Raw genomic sequence first — 23151 nt, 5'->3', positions numbered from 1 at the left:
TGGTGTAATTAAGCCTATACAAAAACTCCATGAGCAAGATAATGTCGTTTTGGCTCAATTAATTTTTTTTTTTTACATTACTTGGCCAAAACGACGTTGTTTTGAGCCAAGTCATTTATTAAAAAAAATTGAAGATTTTCCTTCAGCTTTCCCACACCCCTCAAAGCCCATCTGATAATCACCCCCAAAACCATCAATTTCTATTATTTTCTCTTCAAACCCGTCGGATTTAAGAAACACAAACTTCAGTGGTAGTGTTGTAATTTTAAAGCTTTTAAAAGCTCTTATGGTATGTTTGATCCCATTGAAAAATCAATTGGGGTTTTCCCTATAATTGAAGTATTATAGGGTCTATTTATAATTTAGGCCCCATTTATGGGCTTATATGTTAAACTCTAAAAAATAAATAAGCATTCAAAAACCTAAACCCTAATATAGAAGAAAACAACCCACTTGAATTTCAAGTAACATAACTTCATTTATGTGCTACTTTTGCCTCCAACAACAAAATCTCTTGACCTATAAGGTATGCATGACTTTAGAACCAAGTAGAAAATTAAGTATCTTTGTAAGACTAGAAAAAAGAAAGAGAAAAAGAGATACATGTATAAAAATGAGAACCTAGACTAAAAGATGTTGGTGATTCTCCATGCTCCCCATCTTTACTTAACTAGTCTCCATCTCTTTGGCTTCTTAGTGTGAGAGAAATATAAAAATAAAAGAAGAAATTAATACAAGAAAATGAAAAAGGGGAAAAGAGACCAGAAGTGTGATGGCCACAATCCAAAACAAGCATTTATGCTATTTCCTTTTGTCTTTGACCATTGGTGCTAGAATGAGGCCTTCTAACAAATCGTCCCTAAAACAAACAAGGAAGACCAATCTGAGTTAGACAAAGAGATCAGACAAATAGGCTTACTATGATAGGGAACAAGTTATTCTATTTAAAGTTTCAATTGAACTTTTCCTTGTTAGTGAGGAAGAAAAAAAAAAAAAAAAGGAATTTTATGTATAAGAATCTCAATATACAAGAATTCGCAAATGTTTTGATTTTTATCTCTTTTAAAAACATTGAGAGGCTGACGTGCTTATCTTCTTTAAATATATTTTTCAAGAAGCTAATTTGGAAGTAGAATCAAAGACGGACCTTAGAAACGGTCAACCTGGACTATATGGCCCAGGCCACTTGTATGTTTGTAAGCCTAAACTAAAACATTAGCCCACCCAAGTATGCCTTTCCACACTTTAGGCATAAATAAACCCCTTCTTCCTTTTTCTTTTCTTTTTTTTTCCTCTTTTGTTTTGTTACAATAGCCAACCCCTTTCCTGTACGTAGAAAAAAAAAAAAAAAAAAGCAGAAGTAGAATTAGGAGTATATATTCTCTTTGGACTACGTCAACTAAATGTAAAGGAATATCCACGTTGTTTTCAAATAAAACTTCGATTTAATGGTACTCTTTTTTGTTTTACTAGTTTCTATTTATATGTACTCCTCACTAGGGTATTTTGTTTTATCAATGAAATTCATTTGTACTGTTGAGTTTTGTATCTTCTTAAAATATTTGTACGTAAGGTAAATTTAGCCCACCCCGTTTTTGAATCCTGGATCCATCCTTGAATAAAATGATGGGGTGTAAATTTAGTTTCATCTTGTAATTGGGACTATTTTAATCCCTCGGTGCCCTAGAGTTTTTTCCTTATAATGTTTTTATTTTCCTTATGAAAAAAATTCGCAATTTTGAGCTTTGGAAGTAGGTTTATTGAAAAGCACAAAAACTTGGATTACTCACACTAGCTAGTAAATTTTAACCGAAAAACAAAAACAAGCTAGTAAATAGAGAGAGAGTGACAAAAAAGAAAAAGGAAAAAAGGAGAAGACATAAATTGGAGGAAAAAGAAATTAAATTATTTTGATTGCCTTGTATCTTTATTTGGACTCAACAATGTGAAATTTAAAACACTTTTTTTACCATCAATGATGAATAACTCTAATCAACGACCAAGAGTGTTTTAGAAAAAGAAGTACCTTCATTCTGGGCCGTCGATCCGCGTTGACTTTTCTGACTTGGTACCTGATCTTCTTAGAGAAGAGGCGTGTACGCCGTTTTTCCTTGTAGCGCAGCACGCTAGCCTCTCTCAGTCCTCCGGCGTCCGAGAATAAATCAATCTGGGCCAGCCTGGCCTGCCCCAAACGAAACCAAAATTATCAACAAAATCATTCAGTGATATGCACCACACACCCTCTCTCATGAAATTTTGATACCATAATTCACAAATAATTATATAGAAAATTTAAAAAAAAAGGACAATTCTGTCATTTTCTCATACATTCTGGATTGTCCCAATAGATTAAGCAATTATATCGACCTAGAAAAGGACTGATACCGCCTCCTATAAAGTCTCATTAAAAAAAAAAAAGAGTAGTAAATATACAAATAAAAAAACGTATATTCTTGTTTGTTTTTAGAGTAATAAGTATTTTGACATTACGGCAAAGCAACGGAATTGGTAAAAATACAATTAACTTTGCCTCATTTAAGCTTAAAATATTAGAGGTCAGAAAAGAGAGTTTAAAATATCAAACTTATGAGTTATGGTTGGTGAGAAATAATGTTTTTTTTATATTCATTGATGGGGAAATTTTTTTTTTAAGTGAAACATAGGCAAGTGTTTTTTTTTTGTTTCTCATTATTAGTATATTCGGAACACGCACAAAATACGTAGAAGTAAGCAAAATGACACTAAACGAACTTTTACACCAAATTTTTGGAAATAAAAGTGGGATTTGAAGACATGACAACTAACTCAATTCTTTTTTTAAAAAAAGTTAGAGCCATTATAATAAATTTTATAAACACCAAAAGCAGAAGGAAAAAAAAAAAATTTGTGGTTTTGAAAAAAGGAAAAAAATGAGAAATTGTGAGATTGGTAGCAAAATGAAATTAATGCAAAAAAGAGAGAAATAGAAAAAGCACCAATAGAAAACTGAGTTCTCTACTCTCATTAAAACGCAGAATAAAGTACTTAAAGCGCACCGACTTTACTGGCCTGACAGAAAAAAAACAGAGCAACTCGTTTTTTTTCAAGCTTCACACTTTGAACAACGTTTATTTTTTCCTGGAATTTGATTTTCCGGCGAGAGATGAGAAACATACAGAGACGTCGTTTCCGGGCACATCAGATCCTGGCATTTCCTCCGAAAACGGCGACGCTTTGTCCGACCAGGCATTCAAAACGTCTTCGTAGTCCAATTTCAGCATCAGCCCAGGCTCCTCCGCCTTCGGAATCGGATTCGTCTCCTTGGTCAATTCCGCAGCAGCTTTCGCTTCCAAAACCGATAGTTTTTCCACTTTCTTTTTCTTCTTCTTCCCAGCCGAGGCCCCCGAAGCCGGAGCTGGGGTAGAAGAAGACTGAGATTTGTTGAATCTGGGAGAGATTTCAAGAACATCTACGGTGGGGAAGCTCCACCAATTCCCATCATCAACATGCCTCAATGGTCTCACTTCCCCTCTTCTTAACCCGAACCCGAATTCGAATTTCCCGCCAAATCCCAACCCCATCGGATACCCGTAACAAGAATTCGAGGAATTTGGATTCGGGTTCGAATTCATTTGCCCGCCACGGCCACCGCCACCGCCGCCATTGTTAGACTCGTCGACTGAATCCATGTCCACGTTCATACTTCCCATGATGCTGTCAATCCCCTCTTCAATCTCCTCGTCGAGAATCGACTCGGCATCGAAGTCTTCATCTTGGTGATGGTAGCTTCCACACATCTCCATAGAATTGGAATTGGAATTAGCCTGGGAATCGAATTCCCCTGGACTCTGGCACATCTTTTCGAACGAAATCAGGGCTTTGGGCTCGAACTGAGAACTGGGTTTTTCTCCGATTGGCTCGCCGATTAAGAAACCGGAGCTTCCGTCGTCGATGACTCTGAAGGGCAAGAGCAATTCTGCAGATTGGTCCAAGAACGAGTCGTGGGGCTTGGTGAATTTCCGAGGATTTGTGAAGTTTTTGGTGGAGAAGATGTTGGGGTAAGCTGTGGAGAGCAATGCGGCGGCTTCATTGTAAGTCTGGTTGGGGCGTTTTCGAGGGGTTCGGGGCTTTCGAGTTGAGATTGCGAGGCCCGAGTTGCTTGATTCTGAGAGAGTTGAAGAAGGAGAAGATGTGGATGTTCGGGTTGATGTGGATGGGGATTTGACTATGTCAAGCTCAAATGCATAGGTTCTTCCGCTGCCGCTGAAACACGAAGACATTTGTGGATGATTTCGAGGAACAAAAAGCAGAGGAATTGAATTGAAAACCCCCAAAATTCAGGTGGTTGTTGAGTTAAAGCCCAGAAGAAACAGAGGAGATGAACTCATAGAGTTTAGGAACTAAAGTAAAACCCAAAATTCAGATTGAATTCGAGCTGTGGCTACTCAACAAGTAGACTTGGAAGACTAAAAAAGCCAAAATCTTTGCCGAAAAGAAGACAGAAAGAAAAAAGGTGCAAAACCCTAAACCCTAAAAGTAGAAGAAACAAAAGTACTGGCTTGAAATGAGAGTAGGAAAAGGCCAAGCAGTTTTGGGAATAAAATAGAAAGGGGGACACAGTAGAACACTTGAGAAATGGGTCTTTTTTATGCTGAAATTCCAAATTGGAACAAGGAATCAAGACTTCATGGCACACTAGTAGGAAGGTTTCAAAAAAACCCAAGAAAGCAAACCCCAGAGATATGCATAAGAATTAGGAAAAAGTTCCTATTTCCTCTCACAACTGTTTCTCTTAAAAAAACAGAGTATCCCAAAACCCTAGAAGGAAACCAGATACTCAAAGGCAAGTAACTGGGTATTGGGCAAGAAGGTATGGAAATATCTCAGAAAGGAAATTTACCCAATAAAGGGAACCGAAGAAGTGTATATTACACTGTGAAAATTCAGCACAAAACAGAGGGATTGAGAGAGAAGAAGAGAGAGGAGGTGGTGTTTTTGCAGAGTAGGTCACGAGGCAAACCAAATAAAAGGAAGAAAGAACCGTTGGGAAGCCTGTAAATACTACAAGTAGCATATGAAGAGACGCAGATCCTCTCTCTTACTCTCCGTCTCTCTCTCTCTCTCCAGAGGGGACTGAGAGACTGAGAAGTGCCTATGCATGAGTGATGGAGATGAGACAGGGGAAGAGACAATACTCCAGTTTCAGCAGTTCTGGCTGTGGGACCGTTTTTCTTTTTCTGCCTTGTTTTGTTATATTTCTCTCTTTTTTTTACCACTTCAATAATTTTATCTTGCTTATTTTACTATATTGCCCTTGTTCCCCTGCTTTTGCTGCCCCCCTTCTTCATATTTTTTTTAATTCATTTTGTGAGGAAATAATTATTTTCTATACTTTTTGAGGATGCTGCAATACTATTATTACTGTAATGAATTCTCAAATAGTAATGCTGTTATTTGAGAATTTTGCTATAGATTTTGAGATAATTTTTAAGAAACAAGGAAAATTTTATTGATAAAATAAAGAATTACAATAAGAGGATAATACGTCTAACCTCAACTCAACAAATTATTTAATAAAAAGTTAAGGGCACCACAAACTAAATAATATTTGAGAACATTTTAATGAAATACAATTTGGTCTAATTTATTAATTTCGCCCGAAGAGGGCTCGTTTGGAACAAGCTCCACCGGGCCCGAAGTGAAGATTCATATTTAATTTTTCAAAAAGAAGAAATGGTTTTATTATAAAAAGATATATACAGAAGTAAACCCAAAAAAAAATTATAAAACTGTCAAGTTCCAGCTTTTTTCTAATGCCTTTCTTTTGGCCTTAACTTTGTTCAAATGGTTATTGATAAAATATATTGTGTTTATGATTTTTATTTTCTATATGGCTTGATTGAAATCCTTTGCTTCAAATTAAAAACATAAACATTGATTTTTTTTTTTTTGGAGTTTTCTCACTCCACTTGTGTTTACATGAATGAGATGTATCACATGCAACCACACCTTTATATTTTTTTGGGCAATTATTTACAAGTTTTATATGTGATTCGATCAACAACCCAATCATTGAGAACAACTTAAACGGGCTTTCTCAAGTGATCAAAACAAAAATAAATAAATAAAAAAGAAAGAAAGAGAAGGTTTTTTCATTAATTTAAATAAAATCATTTTTTAAATATGAATTCTCTGGTTACTTGCTAACCTTTTCATTTTCTATTTCTCTCACTCAAAATACCAAATCGAATGTCACATTGCAATTATGATTCTATCCCTAGGGTATGAGCAAAATTCTAGTGATATAATTTGAACTTCAAACTATTCATGTAAATGAAAACAAATATAATTGTCAATCGGGGGTAGTCTAGTAAAAAATGGCTTTGACTAAGTTTGAACTTCTGCGGCGCTTTAGTAGTGTGAGAAAACCCTCATCTCGCTTCCTAATTTGAGCAAAATATATAATTAAAGTGGGCATTAATGGATTTAAGAAAAGAAAGAAAGAAAAAACAATAATTAGAATAATAAGATACAAAAAAATTGAAAAAAGATAAAAGGGCATGGGCATGTGGTGAAAACTGGTGATCCAGATGTTCTCATCCTAACCATGGGACAAGCATGGATGTGTTGTGTTGTGTGGATGATTCTAAGTATGCCACCCATGCCCCACTGCAAAGTTACTTGAGATTTTATGGAAACCCTTTTCTTATCTGCTGAGGTGGCAAGGTCTGATTGGGTGCTTGAGATTTTTAGGGCTGACTGGAATTCTTTTATGGGTTGGAAGATATTCACGTGTCTCAAGAAATAGGGAAAGCAATGATTTGAACCTTTTTGGTGTCTTTTGCAATGTTAATGTGCGGTCCATGGCAATCATACGTTGAGCTTATTAGGTTCAATAACTTTGAGATTACAATATCAATTTCTTATGGTTTTTGCCACACCCAAATATATGGAATTTGCACCATAAAAGATGGATAATCATCCATCAGTACAAAAATGACAGACTATTCTTATATTTTGAATTTGAATTCATATGTTGTCAAACTGTAATTAAGTAACGATTATCTGATTCTATTATTTAGCGGCACATATATAATGTTATTAATTAATTATTTATGTAATGATATCGTTCGTTATTTTGTTGAAAGAGATTCCAAGTGAACTTTCCACTCTCAAAATATGAAAATAAAAGAAGAATTACTCTCAAAATATTCAAATACATATTTATTCTTTATAGGAGACAAATGATAAAAGTCAACATGTATGACGCTTTTTTGGATTCTCACTCTGGTTACTCGAATTATCTTTTCAAAGATATGTTCCGCAATATCCAGATAATTGGCATCTGGTGCTATACAAAATGGAAGGTAATTTTTTTTTTTTTTTGCCTTGAATATCTAAATGAAAGGGTTATGTGTATGCATAAAATATTTATAGGAAAAAAAAAGAAGCAAGAAGAGTTTTTCTGCTATGGGACTTTTTTTATAATTAAAAAAAAAGAGAGAGTTATATATCTGCATAGCTACTAGATTCTATAATAAAATAAAAGTTTTATGTCAATAAAATACAATAAAATAAAAGTTAACAATTTATAACACTGAAATTGACGTTTTTAACTGGAATATTACTGTCTTGCTATTTTCGGCTAATAATGTCATGAAACGCATAATAATACTTTCAAGTGGCATAGCATTATTAGTCGGGAATAGTAAAACAGTGTTATTCCCGTTGCAATTAAGTTTTTCTCCTCCATTACAAGATGTCATAAATTCTTTTTTGTGTACTTTTTTTCTTTTAATTAATGTATTAAAATATAAATTCAAGTCAAAATAACTGTTAAATTTTTTTAAAGGTTTTTTTTTTTTAACAAATAATTGGGGAGGATGGTTTACACAAATATTTATTGGGTGGCTAGGGTTTCTAACCTTTACTCAAATGTGTGGATGTAGAGGAGCTCAACCAATTGAACTACAACCTACTGTCATTTTAATTTGAAAACACCGAAAACCTGAGGAAGTAATAATCTGTAGTCATGAAATTAAGAAGAAGAAAAAAACAAGAAGGTTGGAGAAGCATTTTTGCGGACCTTTGCTACTCCGGATGACCTACAGCCAATATCAAATACACACAAGAATATAAAACATTGAGAGCCAACAACAACTGACTACAAACAAACAAGTTCTTCATTCACAAAATAATAATAATGAATAGAAAGTCAAATCAGCCCAAAAGAAAAAAAAAATGAAGTACAAATAATTGAGATCGAAAAAAATATTTTTCTTAGAATCCCCAGGACAAAATGGTAAAAATAAAAGGTTTTTTTAAAAAAATAATAATAATAATATGAAATGGTGAGTGTAAAAAATAAAAAATAAAAAATAGAGAGCATGTTGAAAAGGAGTTTGAATTTGGAAGAATTTAAAGAAAATGGTAAAAGAGGCAGCAACTGGGCCAAGGGCATGTCGTTGTTCTTCTGACCGCAAGAGTCTAAAAGACTGCAAGAGAAGAGCATATCCTCCTCATCAAAAGAATGACTGAGTGACCACACCCTTATCTTCACAAGGTGACCTGGGAATCCCACAGCCCTTGAAATTGGATAAACAGTGTGAGCTTAGGATATTGGAAATTTCATGACTCATTAATTCCTTCGCACGGGAAGCCAATTAGTTTAGGCCAGTATTATTGTTTTATCGCATTTATTTTCAAACTTTTTCTTCTTTTTTCTTCTTTGATGATGAGCATGCATTATCTTCAACATCACATGATGGAGAGAGAGAGAGAGAGAGAGAGTAGCACACCAAATCATCATTGAATCACGAGTCTTTTCATCACCTCTCAACTCACTTTTTTCTATCAAACAGGTTAATCTTCAAATTGAAAACAGATTTCCTTTTGGTTCACCTTTCTTTTTCTTGGTAGGTAACACTGTTGAAATAAAAAATTCATTGGCAGCAAATTAAATTTAAACCCAAATGGAGATTTGGATTCAAAAGAAGGTTTTTGATGTCCAATAACATCAAGGTTGGACGATATTATTCGAGCTCAAACTTGACTCAAACTCAAACAAAGTTGTGCTCAAGCTCGGCTCAACTCGTTTTTGAAATGAGGTCAAGTTTTTGTTTAGCTCGGCTTAATTAAAATTGAAAAATAATGATGCACATGTAAATAAAAATTAATCATCAATATAAAGAAGGAAAAAAAAAATATTTTTCAATACTAGAGATTTCATAAACCAATTTAATAGTTGGATTTAAGTTTCTATGCTTTTTTATTTTAATTTTAAGATTAAATGTCTAACCTTTCAGTGCAAATTTTTTAAATAGTATGATATAATCAAGTGATGGAGCTCATGGGCGGAGCCAATGAAGGCCCACAAGGGTCACTTGACCCTTCTCACATTTGACTCAATCATTTTCTATATTACATGGCTGATCCTTTTCATCTTTTGAGTTTACTCAACTAAATACACTACAAAATCCCTCTTGGCTTTAGTAGCATCTTTTTTCTAACACATAAACACACCTCATAATTTCTAAGATTTCTTGTGATTTTTTAAAACAAATGAGTCAATCAATTAGGCAAAATTTTCACTCTCGCTAATTAAGGTTGACCCTTCTTGATAAATTTTATGACTCCGCCACTGATGGAGCTATAAGATTAAAGTTGAACTCTAGTTTATCTTTTTCATAAAATAAAACAATGTTTGATTATATGATTGTCATAAAATAGTAATTTCAAGAAAAGACACAATTGATGGAGAGTGTAGAGTTTCTGGAATGTGGCATTGAAAAGGTTAGTTATGCTAAATTCCAAACGCAATGCCATATTCTTTTCAAGATAGCTATTAGCTTAGAGTATCTATAATCATGCTTCTTATTTTTTTAGTTAAAATTTAGTTAAAAACATACGAAAGTTATTTTAAGAGCTCTCTATAAAATTTGAACTCCAATCATACTCCCTTAGTTTAGGGAATCATAAATACTATAGTTATTTTTTAATATAGTGAAATGGCGAGAGAAAATCCTAGAGCCCAATCGGAGATAGCTGGATGTATGAAGACTTTCAGAGTTAAAATGCTAGAAAAGAAGGTAATTGGAGTGATGTGGTGTTAGCAAAAAGTTATTTTAGAATGCGTTTAGAGTTCAAATGTGCATAATAAGTTTTGTAGCTTTGAGAATTGTCAAAAAAGCTTATGTATAGAATTAGATAATTAATTCTCGCCGATTGATCTACGTGAATTTCTCCTTTTGCTCTTTAGTTTATAGGGAATTAGCAATTTTTTACAATCATTGTTCCTTTCTGAAAGCGCATGTTCTTACACGTTACTTGATATATTAGTAAAATGATAGTTTCTCCTAACAAGATTGCCCCCAAACTTATTTAAGAAAGTACCAAAAGATATCAAATACATGCGTGCTATTTCGCTATTTTTTTCCTTTTCTTCCTATAATTCTACTCTCATCCCCTGGTTTCTTTCTACTTTAATCTTCATCATATTGCACACACTTTTTCGCGATCCTTGTATTTTATTGTTATAAATTTTAAACATGCACATACAACACAAATTGTTTCTTTTGATGGAGGTACATATCGACTGCACATATTCACATAGAACTGGAAGTCTTGTGCTCTTGGTCTTCGAGTCGGAGAAGTGTGAGCTCACGTGCTCCCGCACGTGCCATCCATATTGATAGTCCATAGTCCAAACAACCGATAGTTTTGTTTTGCAACACCCAGCTGCAAGAACAAAACCCCTCTTCCGTTTCCAGGCATCACTGTCCAATAAAACCTTTTACCCTAACCACACTCCCCCTCCCCTCTCTCTACAGAATATGGCCACCGCCCAGCCCACCGAGAACGGCTCCGCGAAGGTTACGGAACCCGACCTGCAACAACCCGCATCCGAAACCACTACCGCCTCAATAACCGTACCCGAGTCCGACCAAACAGCCACCACCGCAACGGCAGATAACAATCCGAACCAAAATCCCGAACCCGACTCCGGTCCCCAACCGGAGCCCGGCGCCCAGGAAACTACAACGACCGTTAGCGGCGATGCCACCTCAATCGCCGATAAAAGATGGCCGGGTTGGCCCGGGGACTGTGTGTTTCGGCTAATTGTGCCGGTTCTCAAGGTCGGTAGCATTATCGGCCGAAAAGGCGAGCTCATTAAGAAGATGTGTGAGGAGACCCGAGCTCGCATTCGGGTCCTCGACGGCGCCGTTGGAACTCCTGATCGCATCGTGAGTTGTGCCTGTTTTCTCTCTGTGTATAGGGTTTACTCGTTTTGGTTCTTCTTGTTATGTATTATGAAACGTGCTATCTTTTGCTGCTGTTGTTTTGAGCTCTAGGGTTTGTGCTTTTTAGCTTCCGTTGGTGCTAGAAATTGTGCTGTCGTCTGTGTAATTGTGGCTTTATGGTTATTTAGGGATTCTAGTTATGCTTCGGGGTTGCTAAAGTGTTTGAGGAGATTAAAAATTGAAAATTTAAGTTTAAATCATGCAAATTCAATAGTATTTGTGTCATGAGGTAATAGAAACCGCTAAAGTCTAGTGCCTAGTATTTGGTTCTTAGGTGCTTAGGTTTTGTTGCTTACAAAATGCTATGAAGGGAATGGTCTTTTGGGAGTGGGGCTTTAAGTTTTGGTTTTTGGTTCTAAAAGGCACCCCAAACAATCTGAAATCTGAGAATGGGGCTTAATCAGTATTGGGTATTCTGCTATTTGAAGATGATCCCTTCTCATAGTTTTATTCGAACACTCAATCTATTAGCAATGAGCATAGGATGAGTAACTCTCTCGATTATTTTTTTCTTTCTATAAACATCTAGTCTCTGATTTCTGAGAATGAGACAATCTGTGTCTGGTATTCTGCTATGTGAAGATGATCCATGTTTGAAAAATCTTTTGGATCTGTTTCATAGGCTTATAATGGGCATAAGACGAGTAACTGCTGTGAGTATTTATAAAGATCTGGTTATACAATCTCAAATCTGAGAATAAGACTTCTTGAGTATTCTACTATGTGAAGATGACCCATTGTCAGCAAAATCCTTTGTATCCCTCTCATAGTTTTATTCAAACATTCAGTTTGTTAGTAATGGGCATAAGATGAGTAAAAGCCTTAAATTTTTATGAACATCTTGTTATAAAACAATATGAAATCTGAGAATGACACTTGATCAGTATTGGGTATTCTGCTAGGCAAAGATGACCTGTTGTCATGTGAAGTCCTTTGCATCTGGCTCGTAGTTTTATTCGAACGCTCAATTTATTAGTAATGGGCATAATATGAGTAAGTGTCTTGAATTTTTATAAACATGTAGTTATAAAACTAAATCTGTATTTTTGTTTCTAAGAATCGTCTGATTGATAGTAATAAGATTTGATACCTTCATAACAGATTTTCCATGGTTGTCAATATCATGAAGCCATATTAACTTCTTTACCAATGCTGCAGCCCTGATTACTTTTTCAACCATCATTGTTTTTTCTTGCTTGCTTGTACCAATATCTTGTTCTGTACATTCTCTACCTGTGGAAGTCTCACTCCACAATTTACTGGTTGTGCCTTCCTTGCACTTGCTTGGGTGAGATAGCGCTCTGCGTTTGCACACGCTTTTGTGCTTTTTAGTCATGTTTAATGAATTATGTCTCTGGAACTTCGTTAATTTCTGTTGTGTTAGTGTTGGATATATTGTTCAAATTTCACTAGTACTCCATTCGGAGTAGAAGGTGTTTCTTTAATAGGAAACAAAATTTCACTAAGAAAGAGAAAGTACAAAACAATGGACAAAGTGTCCACAGTGGCAAAGAACAAGAGAGGTCTAAAAAAACACCAAAAACTTTAAAAACAAAAGCAATCTAAGAACAAAAGCCCCCGTAAACAGCTGCAGATTTTTCAAAAAAATTGCACAGAAAGCAAACAGGGGGATTGAAGTTTCCTTTGCTTTCATTGCTTTCCTGTTCTGCTCCTGAGGTGACACAGTCCTCCGACCATTCCACACATGCATATCCCTTCAACCAGACATTATGTCTACAATTATCCCTTCACTAGACATGTGTCTACGGTGATACCATTCTATGCTAAAATCTTTCTAACACACTTTTCTTTTTAGGTGCTGATCTCTGGAAGGGAAGAGCCAGAGGCTCCTCTGTCCCCTGCAATGGATGCTGTAATAAGAATATTTAAACGTATCTCTGGCTTAGCTGATAGTGAGGGTGATGCAAAAGTGTCCGGTCCTGCTGGAGTTGCATTCTGTTCCATCCGCTTGTTGGTAGCATCCACACAAGCAATTAATTTAATTGGAAAACAAGGGTCATTAATCAAATCTATACAGGAGAGTACCGGGGCTTCTGTGCGAGTATTGTCTGGGGGTATGCTCTTATTGTTGCATAATACAACTTTTCTCTATTCAGTAGAATATCAATGGTTGGAAATATCTCCATCATCTTATCACCTTTTCCCAATGCAAAGTATAATGTGTTTGTTGCTGTTTATGTGGTTTATAATGAAATTAAGTTCCCGTGTATGGGTTTTCCTTTCCAATTACTTTTGTGATCTTACTTTTGGAGGCTTAGATTTTCTATTGGTAATCTAGGTTTAATGATCATGCTAGTGAAGATAATTGTATTGATGTGCTTAATATAGTGTGTAATTTAGCTTACATTCTGCTCCCTCTTTCCTTTCTGGCATCTGAGTTCTAGGTCAGTTTTCCATGTTAGAGTCCTTTAACTTCGGAATGTATGATGGGTATGTAAATATGTGATTCTAAATCACAGTATGTCTTCATATCATGTTATGCAGCCACTCTTAAAATATTTGATATAGCTGTTAATTTGAAAAACAAGCCTTGATTATATTCGTTATCCCTTTTAGAAATGCTTTACTCATCCTTCTTCAATCAGTGTATTCAGATTCTTTATAATTTGATTCAACTAATGTCTCTGTCCCTTTTTTCCTGTATTCACATTCATTTTCTTTCTCAAGTGGCCTTACCTTTTTCCATGCTTTAAACCTTTCTTCCTTCTCCAAGGAAGGCATCTGATACTTATTTCTGTTCTTGCAGATGAGGTTCCATTCTATGCTGCTGCAGAAGAAAGGATTGTTGAATTACAGGGAGAAGCTTTAAAGGTCCTCAAAGCTGTAGAAGCAGTAGTGGCTCACCTGAGGAAGTTTTTGGTTGATCATAGTGTTCTTCCACTTTTTGAGAAGACGGTAAGCTTAATTCCCATTAGTGTCTGGTGTAATTTCATTTCTTTGCATTGCTATGTATTGATTATTGGAATGTGCATCTTTAGTACAATGCAACAATCTCACAAGAGCGCCAACCAGATACCTGGGCTGACAAATCGTTGCTGCATACTGCTTCTCAAACGGGAGTTAGCACTAATTATTCTCTCTCAGCAAAAAGGGAATCTTTGTTTCTGGATCGTGAAACTCAATTAGAATCACAACTCCCTTCCGCTGGCATTTCACTTTATGGAAAAGATCCTTCTATCTATGGAAAAGATCCTTCTATTTATGGAAAAGATCCATCTATTTATGGGCAAGATCCTTCTATTTATGGACAAGATCCTTCTCTTTCTTCTATCCGTTCTTCAGGGATTGGTCGGCCTGGTGCTCCTATTGTTACTCAGGTTGGTTGTTCTAACCGTTTCATATTTTAGCTTAACTTCCTACTTAATGAGCTCATTTGGGGTTTCACATGCATGCTCAACACACAAAGGCAGTCTAGCTTGGTTGTAACTTGTAATTAAAATAAATGGGGCCAAGTGTGTTTTTTAGCCTTGCTAGAAGGATGGTAGGGGATCCGTTACTATCTAGTCCTTGACTTAATTTAATTATAAACAGTAGGAATGTATACAGTTTGTTTAAGACTCTGAATAACTAAGGTTTTGTGTCTTACCGACTGACTCATCTATTTGAGAAATAATTTGTCTTGATGTATGACATATTGTGAAGATTTGTTGTCAATCGGAAACCTAAAGTGTACCAGATTGCATCAGGCCTGTGTTATGTACATCAGTTTCTGCATGTATACTCTGATTGTTCTTGAAAACAAATCAGAGTGCAATATTCTGCTTCATATTGTTGTACTTTCTTTCTCTATTTATAGTTTTGGTAACAATATTTTCTCTGTTGCATTCTATAATCAGATTGCACAAACAATGCAAATTCCTCTATCTTATGCCGAGGACATTATTGGGGTTGAAGGTTCGAATATTGCATTCATTCGCCGTAGTAGCGGAGCCATCTTAACTGTGCAAGAGAGCAGGGGACTACCTGATGAAATTACCGTAGAAATAAAAGGCACCTCATCACAGGTTCAAATGGCTCAGCAACTGATTCAGGTATGCTTACCAATGATCTTTCTTTTCCATTTATATCTAGTAAAATGAGGGATTAACAAATTTTTAAATTTATTTTATATAAAAGATCTGTTACATCACTTTGAGATAATTAAAGATTAAAGTTATATTTACCAAAAAATAAAAAAATAATGAAGGCTTTATATAACTGCGATGTTTTAGTTACAGGTGGGTGGTTTCCTGGTTTATTTGTAAATTTCCCATTAGAAAAAAGTTTGCATATATTTGGCGAGCCAGCCAAAATGAAAAACTTGTGACTTCAATAGGGTCCCTGCTTGGAAAGTTTAAGCATGCTGGCTTTTTTTTTCCTTCTTCATTTTCAGGAAGTTATAAACAGTCGCAAGGAACCAGTTACAAGTAGCTATGGCAGGATAGATACTGGAATGAGGTCATCCTACAGTCAGTTAGGTGCTTCATCTTACCCTTCATCTTCATTACCGTCACAACCGTATGGTGGTGGGTATGGATCTTCTGGTCTAGGAGGAGGCTACAGCACTTTCAGGCTTTGATTTGATTGCTAACCGAAAGACTAATAGTGGCTTCTCTGCTTGGACCAACAAGTTATTTAGTCCACATATTAGAGAAAAAATTGATGTCCGGAGTGTAGCATTTGTAAAGTTGCCAGAGGAAAGGGGTCTACAATGTCATCTGATATCATCAGATTTGATCTGTTGGGTAGCCAAGCTTGAAAGGGATATAGAAGAAAATTGTATTGAAATAGTAGTGATTTTCGTTTACCTTCATGAATTTGTGCATTAAGCATTAATTTTGAAGTTAAATGAGGCTGTTGCATTTGGTTTTTTTTATTGTCCTCTGTTAATTTTCTCAAACTTTGATTTGCAATAGTTTTGCTTTTTTTAACTCTTGAATTTGCTTGTTACGATCGCAAAACTGATCCTTTCACCCAAATGCCCTCTTTTCATTCCCGCAAATTTATCATCGCATAAGAAGAGATGTTAATCATTATCAATAGAAAGAATTGTAGCATGCTGTTTCTACGAGAAGATGGTTTATAAATATACTTAAAGCATGTTTAGCAAAAAAGGAATGATCACTAACATAACATGCGTCATCTTGTTCTGTATATGCGAATGGCCGTATGGTCTTAGTGTCATTCCGTCTTCATTTTACTAATTCCTAAATTCAAATCTAGTGACATTTAGTCTTTATTTTGCTAGGTCCTAACCTAAATTCAAATCTTATAAACGATAGTTTGATTGTTGAAACAAGTAATAACAATCATCCGATTGAGCTAAATTTGAAGCTTCGGTGTTGTACTAAAATGTCTACTCAAAGTCATCCAATAATTTGATTTAATAACGCAATCACACTTTGATACATATGTATAAATTATTATTATTTTCAATAATTTCAGTATACGCGTCAAGTTTGATTTGCATGTAAATGTAAGGAGGGATGAAATGAGCCCAACAAAGTTCAGGTTATTTATTTAGATTAGAGAGAAGTATGTGACCTATTTGAAAGGTCCCAGTTCAGCTGCACTTGGAGTTTGAAATGAGAAGACAACATTCCTTGTCAAGTTGTCATATAATAAGACGATATAAACGGGCGTTATCTACAACCTTCTCTTTTTGAAACCACTCATCCTGGCATTCTAGGAAAGGAGAAAGGCCTTGTTCAAATCATTTGCTCTCAAATTCAAAAGAAAAAAGAAATGCCGACGTTGAATTTGTTCACAAATCTGCCAGTGGATGCAGTGGTGGCCTCTGACATTCTCAAGGACGCCACCAAAGCCGTTTCTAAAATCATTGGCAAACCCGAGTCTGTTAAGTCTCCTTTTTCCCTTCTCTTGTGTTCTTTTTGTTGATGTATTTGGTATGAACATAAACTGTTCGATGAAAATACTCAATGAAATAGTAAACTTTATCAATATGGTATTAGTGGCTTGCATTATAAATTACATATTCACTTTGTTTTTCGTTTTCATATTCTTCAGTATGTGATGATTTTGCTGAACGGGTCAGTGCCTATGGCATTTGCGGGCACGGAAGAACCGGCAGCCTACGGAGAATTAATCTCCATTGGGGGCATTGGACCGAGTGTTAATGGAAAACTGAGTTCAACTATTGCAGAAATTCTGGAAACCAAGCTTTCCATCGATAGCTCCCGCTTCTATATCAAATTTTATGACGTTGAGGTGAGCCCAATTACTTGTTTGTTACATTAGATTGCCTAAATTTTGCAGCTTCAATCTACTTGTCGTATACTAGAAATGTAGAATATTACTCTTCATATTGCATAAAGCATAAATTACTTTTATCTGGCCTTCCAAATATTTACCCTTTTCTGTGGTACTTCTAGTTCTAGTGGTAGAGCACTTTATCTCCAAACCCACGAGAACAATTTGATTATTGTCCTAACTAGTGGAAGAATTAGCTTCCATTTCTTGGGAAGGAACAGAACAATACAGATCTATTGCTTGGGAAGTCAATAATATAGATTTTTCTATATTTTTCAAACAATTATAGAAGTTTAATATAAAATTTACATGAAATGCTAGAGTGTAGAAGGGTCACGGCCACTTCGGGCTGAAGTGTGGCTCCTCACTTGGAGCTAACCCCGCTGTGCACTAATGGGGTGGGGAGATGCCATTTCTCTCAAAGTCCATTCACAACATATCTCTAAGAAGCTTGGTTTGTCACAAAGCCACCAGACTGCAAGACGGACCGACTCTAAGAAGCTTCTACCAAATAACTCATTCTATTCTAGTCTTTTGTCGTAGTGAACTCCTGTAGCAAGTATCCACTGAACCTATTGTATCTTCACCTCTCGTTGATTTGCAAATTGGTCATAGCTAAAGTAGTTAAAGTTAGTTAAATCACTTTCCACATAAATTGATGCCTTTATTAGCCCGTAACTTAATTCTTGTAAGCAAGCCTCTGTCATTTGAGAGATTATCGTTTGAGCATGATGTTTTTAGTTAGATATGGGTGGTATATTTAAACCAATAATTCAATTAAAATGAATATTTATCTAATGTTGAAATGCTGTTTGTAGCAATAATATGTTCATCCACTACTAACTAGTTTATATAATCATCCTTTTCTGTTCCAGCGGCCCTTCTTTGGGTTTAACGGCTCAACATTTTGATGACCACTGTTCTTGGCTAATGGTTCTATGAAGTGTAGAAGGTGAGGCTGGCTAATGGCTTCTTCTCTTCCTCAGTTGTAATTTTCTTTTACGTAAAAAGAAAACTCTTTAGTTTGTATTCTCTGATGAAATTTAAACTGTTATTCAAATCAGAAATAGCCAGTTGTGTATTATGCCATACATGAAATTTAAACTGATTAAACCGTGATATAGAAGTTAGATGGTGCTTATATGTTATGAGCTCAAGGCTTTGCATTTTAGTAGTCGTCTAAAATTCTCTAGGCTTTTTGCATTTAGTAGTCGTCTAAAGTTCTCTTTTATTTTATTTATCGGATAGTGGAGGTGAACCAATCTGGTTCCTCCTTCATTCCAGATCACTGTTAGCGATGGCATGGGGAAAATGAGTTAAATTTGTGAGCAGCTGTAGGGACAAAACTAAAAGGAAATAAATTGAAACCGGCACAGAATGTATTTCTTCAACAAGCCCACCCAACAGCCAAGCAGTCATCATGTTGGGAGAAGCTGCACCACCTCTTGAACACACCTTGAAAGGCCAAGGTCAATATCCCCAACTTCATCGTCAGATAGCCATGGCTAACGATTTTCTGGTCAGAGTTGTCGGAATTGGGCAAAGTCAGACATGAAAGTGAGGTTTTAGGATGATAAACGAGGCAAAATAAGTTTTGGGATGTAAAGTGAGACGCATTGTTTGTGGGCATAAGCATAATCAAGTCTATTTACATTATGTAATATGGGCTTTGATATATGAAGAAATGTATACATATTAATTTGGCTTTTTATCACAAATGATTCATGAGGTTTGCAAAATTATCACCTTTCGTCCCTAACCTTTTTTTGTGACACTAATGGTCCTTAAGATTAGCCATCACACATCAAAATGGTCCCTGCCGTTTGCTTCAGTCAAATTTTCTGTTAAATTGCTGGCGTGACACATGTGTGGAGCCCACACATCTAATGGTATAAAGCCACGTGGCTTTAAATATAATATAATATATTTTTAAAACTTTAAAATTCATTTAAAAAATGAATTAAAAGCAACTTAAATCTTTTTATATATTTTTAAATATCTCTCTCTCCTCCCTGTGTTCTCTTTCCCTTTCCCTTTTGCAGACCCTCCCTCTCTCTCACATTCGATTTGAACAAAGCATGAAAGATACTGTTCACCCGTTTTCGTTGTTTACTCATGAGGTGGAAGGGCGAAGTTCCCCACTGGCTTGGAGACCACTTGTTGGTCGACAAGTCAGCTTTCTTTGGTGTGTGAGCGTGTCACTGCTAGCAATGTAAATTCTAGCAGACTTCTTTTTAGAGTGGATAACTTTCGCCCTAAGTTACTGACTTCTAAAACAAATAATTGTGAATTTGGGTGAGGAATATCTCCTAAGTAAGTTCTTTTCTTGCCTCAGACTGGTGAGGACTTTCATAATTTATCTCAGTATCAAATGGTTGTTCTGGCCAGAATAGATAATAATAAAGTGGACTGTTTCAGGCAGAACTGCCTTTTACAAAATTAAGAAAGGAGGAATCAACTCTAGAAAGACAAAAATATGGCTGGAATCCCATTTCTGCCTGGGTAGAAACTTCTGATCCGGGCTGGACTGGGTATGTTTGTGCTGGACTGTGCTATCAACAACTTTAGCTGCTTGGCTTCAGCTGTAAATCGATGCCAAAGTTCAATTTTGGCAGAGCTTCAATCTACTTCAAGCCTTGGGAGACTTTTGAGCGGGCAGAACTGCAGCTTCTTCAGTTTGAAGGGACAGAAGTGGCTATTCTCGAGGATTTGGCAAGCTGGAACTGTGCTGTAAAATTTGTTGAGGTTTTCATATTTGCGAAAACTCAAACTATGTTTGTCTTGGCTTTTGCTGAACCAAATTTGTAACGAGAGGGATCTCGTTTTCAGAAGACTTATTTTCTAAGTCTGAACTTTGGAATTCTGATCTAAAGCTGTTTTTCTCTTGGGATCCAAGTGAGCTTTTAATTGTTTTCTTGTTTGTTTTTTTTTTTATTGATGAAATGAGTGTCCTTGTTTCTTTGCCTACCTTCGTTTTTATAAGAGATCCTCCTAAGGAGATAATTTTTAATCCTAAATAATGGGCGGCAAAAAGATCTCTTATAATGTAAAGTAAGAAGGGTTTCTTATTAATCAAGGCAGATAAGTTCTGAGCAGTCACCTCCTAAAGGAGTCCCTTCCCTGGTTTCCTGGGTGGCAGCTTTCTAATTCAACTAACGCCACCGTCTGTGTGGGCTTTTTATGGCGGTTTGGCTCTTTTTCTTTTGTATTTTCTGAATGGTTCCCTGTTTCCCGTTCTAATTTAGAAAGCGTGATCCGTGAATTCCTTGGGAGATGGTGTATTGATTGGGGGCAAAATCTCGAACACAGATGGGTTTTTGATCTTCAATTGGCAGTGTTTCAGAGATGTCCCTCTCACATTTAAAACTTTAGTTGGAATTGCTGACTTTTTCAAAGTTGAGGCAATCACGTGGGTGTGTCTTTGATCCCTTGGGTTTGAACCTAACAAAAATTACGGGCTGATCTTTGAAGCCCATTTCGAAAGTTTCCACATTTGGGCTTTCTTTGGGCTGAGGCTTCGTTTTCAACATTTTCGGTGTGAAGCCCAATCTGTCTGGATCCTATTTTTTGTTTTTCTCAAGTCTTTGGGCTGGGCAGGCAATTTTATCATGGGCCTATCTTTTGGACTTGGGCGTGCCGAATTTGGGCCCAAACAGATACTTAAAAAAATATATAAAAAATTTAGCTTTTAATTAATTTTTTTAATGGATTTTATGTTTTAAAAATATTTAAAATATATTATATTATGTGTGAGCTCGACACATGTGCCACGTCATCAATTTAACAGAAAATTTGACAGAAGATAGCAACAGGGACTATTTTGATGTGTGGAGGGTAACCTTAAAGACCATAGTGTCACAAAAAAAGTTAGGGACGAAGAATAATAATTTCATAAACCTCAGGGACCATTTGTGATAAAAAGTCTATTAATTTTAATCTATTCGTGGTAAAGACTACTTTTTAAAAAAAAATTTATAAACAAGTGTCGTCTTGAGATTGGAACACATAACTTTCTTCAATGAAATGTAAACTACTAGACCAAATTATACTCTTCTTTTTTAACTTATCAAACTTTTGTTTATGTAATTGGACAACTTGCAATACTTTTGATAAAGGAAGAATAACAAATTTTTAGGCACTTCCACTCATTTGCCATAACAAAGGGCAAGACAAGGGCTGTTACTATTCATGTGAATAGTGGCAGCCCTTGCAAAAAGTAAGGTGTGTTTCCACCCGTTGCCCTGGCAAATGGCAAATACTATTTATTTCCCCCCCCCCTTTTTTTTTAAACCTAAACAATTAATTTGGATAATATTTTCGGGTTCCTAGATGTCAATATTTATTATAAAATTCATATCTCATAACTCGAATGAATTTTTCGGATAAGATTTTCGGATTTAAATTTGAGATAAATTTCAAATTTCAGATAAGATTTTTACCATCTAAAATCGCGCCATGTGTCATCTCTATCTGCCCAAATCTCTCTATAAAATCAGAGGCTCATCTCATACATCTCACACCACATCTTCTCTATATTTTCATTTATCAGATTTTAAATTTCATACTCCATTCTCAATATCAGACATGAAAAGATGCTTGGAGAGGCAAGAGCGAGAAACTAAAGAGGCAAGAGCGAGAAACTAAAGAAAGAATGCGTAGACGAGCTGAAGGAAAAAGGATGCAGCAAGAAGAAGATGAACAAGTTGCCACAGCAATGGCTTTGCTTGATCAACAAAGCCAAGGCCACCTACTAGACAATGCCATTTCCCCAACTCTTTATTGAGAATTTTCCACCTACTAGACAATGCCATTTTCGTACGGGTTGAATCCGATCTTTCACAAAATTCGGCATGAATTTTTCTCCACATATGAGAGAATTTCATCTCATTGCCCGTGACGGGACAATGACTAATTTGGACCCAACACTCACACAACAAAACATCTTCCATGGTGCTCCATGCCCCTTTGGTTTCGATAGAAGAAGCCATAAGATGATAAATATAAATAAAATTTGAAAGTGAATAAAATGTTTAGTATAAAGTGAATAATAATAGAAAGAGAAGAAAATGTATAAGGATTTGGAGCGTGCCCGGCTGGCATCAGCGATGACGTCATATCCACCTCGGGCTCGAGCTCGTTCAACCTTCGGGCCAGCCCGGTCCCGTGGGACCTACAGCCTGCCTGGGCAAAAAAAGCCATCTGGAAGCCCGTTTTGGGCTTGGCCCCCCTTGCCGGGCCTGGGCGCACCGATGGAACTGCTCTTATATATATAAACCATATAATCCCAACCATATGAAACTACGTCGGTTTGATTCCATCAAGAGTACATAGGCAGTCTAGCATCTTAATAGACATAACCGCAACCAAATTTGAATCCCTGGTTTATCCAAATCAAATTCGCCAAAACTCTTTCCCAAATGCAAATGTCTATTGTAGAAAATTAGTGAGTTCAACAAAATTGCTCATTATTATTTTCTTGGACATTGACAATAAGAAAAATGGTACAAAACCATCCAATTAACGATCATAATTAACAAGCGTAAGCTGGCCAAAAAAGAAGAAGGGGTAAATGATAACAGTAACAACGGATAAATCACGTAAA

The 23151-nt window shown here is 36.0% G+C and overlaps 3 protein-coding genes across 5 annotated transcripts; 2 read left to right on the top strand and 1 right to left on the bottom strand.

Moving 5' to 3' along the window:
- On the bottom strand, positions 454 to 5413 carry LOC18793520 (protein CHLOROPLAST IMPORT APPARATUS 2). Of its 3 annotated transcripts, XM_007225004.2 has the most exons (3): positions 3156 to 5411; positions 2027 to 2182; positions 454 to 859 (listed from the first exon to the last, which is right to left on the bottom strand). In XM_007225004.2, exons 1-3 carry the CDS (start codon positions 4257 to 4259, stop codon positions 797 to 799), a joined length of 1323 nt encoding a protein of 440 aa, XP_007225066.1. In that variant the 5' UTR covers positions 4260 to 5411; the 3' UTR covers positions 454 to 796. The 3 variants fall into 3 exon arrangements, 1 of the variants encoding a protein (XP_007225066.1); XR_002269686.1 differs by lacking the exon at positions 454 to 859 and having other exon boundaries at positions 2123 to 2182; positions 3036 to 5413; XR_002269687.1 differs by lacking the exon at positions 454 to 859 and having other exon boundaries at positions 2123 to 2177; positions 3036 to 5413.
- On the top strand, positions 10536 to 16208 carry LOC18791471 (RNA-binding KH domain-containing protein PEPPER). The gene is made up of 6 exons (XM_007223174.2): positions 10536 to 11222; positions 13096 to 13354; positions 14047 to 14195; positions 14279 to 14617; positions 15137 to 15331; positions 15673 to 16208. Exons 1-6 carry the CDS (start codon positions 10812 to 10814, stop codon positions 15856 to 15858), a joined length of 1539 nt encoding a protein of 512 aa, XP_007223236.1. The 5' UTR covers positions 10536 to 10811; the 3' UTR covers positions 15859 to 16208.
- On the top strand, positions 16759 to 18706 carry LOC18789679 (macrophage migration inhibitory factor homolog). Its single transcript, XM_007225828.2, has 3 exons — positions 16759 to 17135; positions 17307 to 17507; positions 18425 to 18706. Exons 1-3 carry the CDS (start codon positions 17025 to 17027, stop codon positions 18458 to 18460), a joined length of 348 nt encoding a protein of 115 aa, XP_007225890.1. The 5' UTR covers positions 16759 to 17024; the 3' UTR covers positions 18461 to 18706.

Source organism: Prunus persica, chromosome G1 (assembly GCF_000346465.2).
Source record: "Prunus persica cultivar Lovell chromosome G1, Prunus_persica_NCBIv2, whole genome shotgun sequence".
NCBI lineage: Eukaryota > Viridiplantae > Streptophyta > Magnoliopsida > Rosales > Rosaceae > Prunus > Prunus persica.
The sequence above is the reverse complement of the archived record's forward strand: the minus strand, read 5'-3'. Positions and strand labels throughout refer to the sequence as shown.